Source organism: Belonocnema kinseyi, chromosome 3 (assembly GCF_010883055.1).
Source record: "Belonocnema kinseyi isolate 2016_QV_RU_SX_M_011 chromosome 3, B_treatae_v1, whole genome shotgun sequence".
Classification (NCBI taxonomy): domain Eukaryota; kingdom Metazoa; phylum Arthropoda; class Insecta; order Hymenoptera; family Cynipidae; genus Belonocnema; species Belonocnema kinseyi.
In genome coordinates this window covers 154,385,143-154,390,290 of record NC_046659.1, presented here as the reverse complement: position 1 = coordinate 154,390,290, position 5,148 = coordinate 154,385,143, and the positions used below count along the sequence as shown (strand labels likewise).

At 25.2% G+C, this 5,148-nt stretch overlaps 2 protein-coding genes across 5 annotated transcripts in view; one reads left to right on the top strand and one right to left on the bottom strand.

The window, feature by feature from the left end:
* Positions 1 to 1,351, bottom strand: part of LOC117168787 (microtubule-associated protein futsch) — a 37,998-nt gene extending 36,647 nt beyond the window's left edge. For both annotated transcript variants that reach the window (XM_033354588.1, XM_033354589.1), the window contains exon 1: positions 631 to 1,351. In XM_033354588.1, coding sequence (XP_033210479.1) covers positions 631 to 821 — 191 coding nt within the window. In that variant the 5' untranslated portion in view covers positions 822 to 1,351. The remainder of the gene's footprint in view (positions 1 to 630) is intronic.
* The window catches only part of LOC117168788 (tigger transposable element-derived protein 2-like), a 14,375-nt gene continuing 9,641 nt past the window's right edge, over positions 415 to 5,148 (top strand). For all 3 annotated transcript variants that reach the window (XM_033354592.1, XM_033354591.1, XM_033354590.1), the window contains exons 1-2: positions 415 to 752; positions 1,378 to 1,535. The gene's annotated coding sequence lies outside the window, so the exon portion shown is untranslated. The remainder of the gene's footprint in view (positions 753 to 1,377; positions 1,536 to 5,148) is intronic.

Here is a 5,148-nt window from a genome sequence, read left to right as displayed (position 1 = left end):
ATCATTAAAGTCCTTTCGAATACCTTTAAATTATTTGAATCTATTTAAAATTCCTTGAAATCTGTTAAAATATCGTAAAATCTTTAAAATCCTTTAAATCTTACAAAATATAATAATAATCTTTTAAAATATTTGAAATCCTTTGGAATACCTTGAAATAATTAAAATCTTATAAAATACCCTAAAATTAATAGAATCTTTTAGAATACATGCAAACTATTGAAATCTACTAAAAATTCCTTGAAATCTATTAAAATCCCTTCAAAGTTTTTTAAAGCACATGAAAATTCCTTGGTAAATAAGTAGAAATACAGTACTATAAATTTAATTTTACAAATAAAAAAACATCGTTATTCAATTAAATATCAAATGTTTCAAAACCAATATAAACTCGAAAACAGTTCCTGACATTTCCAGGTTACAGAAATTACAGAAATATACAAACAACAATCGTAAAATGCAATGCCCAAATAAAAAAAGTTTCTTATAATATTCTTTAGATTTAATAATTTTCAACGTAAGCAGTACACCAGTCAAATAAAAGTTTTGAATCTGTTTTTATCTCAATAGAGAAATGCATTTCTTTAAAAAATAAAATAAAATCAAAGCAAAAATTGATAGTAAAATTACTTGGCCTGTTTCAAGAGTCGATCAAAAGTCGTATCAAAAGGATCTTCGAGTGAGTCGTCGACAAATTCCTTCTTCTTTGACGCCTCCCTTTCCACGGCAATAAAATTGAGTGCAGGTTTTTGGTAAGTTGAGAAATTGAGTTTGCCATTGTTCTTTCTGTCATAAGTCCTCAAAGGAGGCCTTCGCATCATTTTCTCCCACAAAGATGACAGTTCTTAATCACTAATGCGAAAAGCACACTTTTCACCACTCGGCGACAATTCAAAACATTTTGTTTGAAAAAATAACGGTTGACGGTATGTGCGAGACACACGTTTCGATTTCACTGTTTATATTTACAATTTTACATGCAGGTTAAACGTGACGCGACATTGCATAAATAATTTATCATCGAAAACCCAAGTAGGTCACTGCAATCAAATTTGCAGTCGAGACAAACATACACAAGAATGCAATGTGCAGTGGAACGCCCACGCACACTACTAAAAGTGATAAAAAGTTATTGCACGTTACACTCACACTAGAATAAATCCAGAATTAGGTGAAAACCCACGGGGTCGTTGATAAAATAAATGGCGCGAACAGTCACTTGTTGAAACTTTTTAAATTTATAAATACGCGATGCAACTCTTCTTTTTTTAAATACACACAAATAACAACTTCCCTATAACTACTAACAATTCAAGAAAAGTCAAGCTGGTACAAGCCAAAACAAGCAAAGCAAAAGTAACTGTTCTTTTCTTACAGGACAATAGCGTATTGCTGTCTCTTTTCAATGCATGGAAGAGAAAGTGAGGTTAAGAATTCAATATTGTCCAATCGGAAAGGATATTTCAATGAGTTAAGAAACGGCTTCTGTGATTGGTTGCTTTGCAATTGGTTGCAATTGGTCAATTGGGTAATTGGTATGTAACTGTAAACAAATGCACATGTATATGCACATTTTCTACAAGAAGATCTCAATAGCGAACCTATAATATCTTTCAGGAACTAAAAAAATGCAATTGGTTAAAAAGAGACGGAGATATTTCTGTCTCTTTTTAACCAATGGCATTTGTTTAGTTCTTCGAACTTATCATAGGTTCGCTAGTAAGGCAAGGTCCGTCAAAGATTCCAACTTCTGAGGAATTTTCGATAGAAGAGTAATTTAATGGGATTTGAAAGGGTTTGAAATATTTTAGTGTATTTTTTAGTATTTCAAGGCATGCTCAAGAGCTTTAAAAAATCTCAATGTATATTTCAAAAATATAAAGGGATTCCAATGTTTAAAAAAACAAATGTTTTAGGGTATTTTCAAATATTCCAAATTTTTCTTTTAGATTTAAATAATTTGAAGATCTTGCAATGGATATAGATTTCAAAAGGATTTGAAATATTTGAGGGTATTTTATAAGATATTAAGGAATTTTTAATATATTTCAAAAATGTAAAGGGATATAGATTTAAAAAGGATTGGAGGTATTTATGGGTATTTTGAATGATTCCAAGCAATTTTGACTCAATTTTAATAGTTAAAATTTTACCAGGGTTGGAAATATTTTAGGGTATTTTTTTGAGTTTTTAAGAAATTTTTAATAGATTTAAATAATTTAAAGGGATTACAAATTTAAAATAATATATTTTAAGGTATTTTAAAAGATTTCAAAGGATTTGTAATAGATTTTATTAATTTGAAGGTTTCCAATGGAAATATATTTCAAAAAGATTTGAGATATTCGTGGGTATTTTGAAAGATGCCAAAGAATTTTAATAAATTTCAATATTTTAAATTTCCACAGGGTTTCAAATGTTTAAGGGTATTTTCAACAAATTTTAATAATTCAAAGAGATTCCAAAGTAAAAAAAAAACATGTTTTAGGGTATTAAAAAGATTCCAACGAATTTTTAATAGAGTGTAATCATTTGAAAGTATGGCAATTGATATATCGACTTCAAAAGGATTTGAAATATTTGTGGGTATTTTCAAAGATTCCAAGAAATTTTTAATAGATTTCAATAGTTAAAATTTTCACAGGGTTGTAGATATTTTAGGATATTTTTAAGATTTTAAGACATTTTTAATAGATTTAAATAATTAAAGGGATTCCAAAGTTTACAAAAATTTTTTAGGGTATTATAAAAGAATCTAACTAATTTTTAATAGATTTTAACAATTTGAAAGTATTCCAATGGATATGGATTTCAAAAGGATTTGAAATATCGAAGGGTATTTCATAAGATGTTCAAGAATTTTTAATAAATTTCAATCATTTAAAGGGATTCCAAGGTATAAAAAATGTGTTAGGCTAGTTAAAAGGTTCCAAAGAATTTTTTATAGAGTTTAATAATTTAAAGGTATTCCAATGCATATAGATTTCAATCATTTAAAATTTAAAGGTATTCCAAAATTTTTTTAAATTCTCTAGATTTCTTTTAAAAGAGTCCAAAGAATTTTTGATAGAATTATATATAAATTTCAAAAGATTTGAAAAGAATTTGAAATATTTGTGGGCATTTTCAAAGATCACAAAGGAGTTTTTAATAAATTTCAATAGTAAAAATTTTTAGGGGGTTTTATAAGATCTTAAGAATTTTTTTTATAGATTTCAATCATTTAAAATTTAAAGGTATTCCAAAATTTTTAAAAATTCTCTAGATTTGTTTTAAAAGAGTCCAAAGAATTTTTGATAGAAGTGGATATAAATTTCAAAAGATTTGAAAAGAATTTGAAATATTTGTGGGCATTTTCAAAGATTACAAAGGAATTTTCAACTAATTTCAATAGTAAAAATTTTCACAGGGTTATAAATATTTTAGGGTTCTCTTAAGATTTTAAGACATTTTAAATTGATTTAAATATTTAGATTTTTTCAATCAATCAATCAATCAATTTCAATAGATATAAATAATTTAAAGGGATTCCAAAGTTTAAAAAAAAATGTTTTAGGGTATTTTAAGAGTCCGACGAATTTTTAACAGATGTTATTAATTTGGAAGTATTCCAATGGATATAGATTTAAAAAGGGTGTGAAATATTTGTGGGTATCTTGGAAGATTCCAAGAAATTTTAAAGAAATTTCAATAGTTTAATTTTTCACAAGGTTTTCAATATTTTAGGGTATTTTATAAAATTATCAGGAATGTTTAATAGATTTCACATATTAATAAGGGATCCAAAAGTTTAAAAAAATGTTTTATGGTATTTTAAAAGATTTCAAAGAATTTTTAATAGACTTCCATAATTTGACAGTATTGCAACAAATATAGATATGTATATTTCAAAATATTTGAAATATTTGTGGTTATTTTGAAAGATTTTAAAGAATTTTTAATTTTTGACAGAGTTTGAAATATTTTAGGGTATCTTATAATATTTAAATAATTTAGAGGAATTCCAAAGCTTCAAAAAATGTTTTAGGGTATTTATAAGATTCCAAAGAATGTTAAATATTCTACAAGATTTTTAATTAATATACATATGTAATTTAATGGGCTTTTAAAGAATTTTAAGTATTTTTGGGTATTTTTAATTATTTCAAGTTCTTTTTACGAGCTTTAAAAAGGTTCAATTGATTTCAAAGGATTTGCAATATATTACAGTATTTTAAAAGATTCCAAAAAGGCTTATTTTCTTTGAATAATTTAGGGATTTCAAAGGATTAAAAATTTTATATTTTATGGACTTCAGTAATTTAATGGTGTTTCAAAAGATTTGAAATATTCTAGGAAATCTTTAAGTTGTTTAAATATTTTAAAGTGATTTTAAAAGGTTCATTGAAATATTTTATTGTATTTTTGATTATTTTAAGGTATTTTCAAAAGCTTTAAAAAATCACGGGATTTCGATAGATTTTAAAGAATTAAAAATATTTTAGGGTATTTTAAAATATTCCAAAGTATTTTCAACTAATATCAGAAATTTAATAGGGTTTGAAGGTATTTTTAATTATTCCAATGCTTCCAATGCTTTCATCATTTCAAATCAAATCAAATATCTTTCAAATCAATATCTTTCAAATTCTTTAAAATTCCTTTAAATTATTAAAATCAATTTAAAATTCCCTAAAATATTTCCAAACCTTCGAAATCTTATTAAATTACTGAAAAAAAAAAAAAAAATCCTTTTAATCTTTTAAGATACCTTAAAATACTTTGATCCATTTAAATCCCATTAAATTACTAAAGTCAATTGAGAATTCCTTAAAAACCTTTTGAAATACCCTAAAATATTTCTAAACCTTTAAAATCCCTTTAAATTATTGAAATCAATACAAGATTCTTTATAATAATTAAAAATACTCTGAAATACTTCAAATCCTTTGAAATCCCATTCAATTACTTAAGTCGATTGAAAATTCATTGGAATCTTCTAAAATACCCTAAAATATTTCCAAAACTTCGAAATCCCATTAAATTACCGAAAGTCAATTGAAATATCCTTGAAATTATTTCCAGTGCACTAAAATATTTCAAATTCTTTGAAATCTTTTGAAATCCCTTGATATTTTGTAAGCTCTTGAAAATATGCGTTTCAACCAT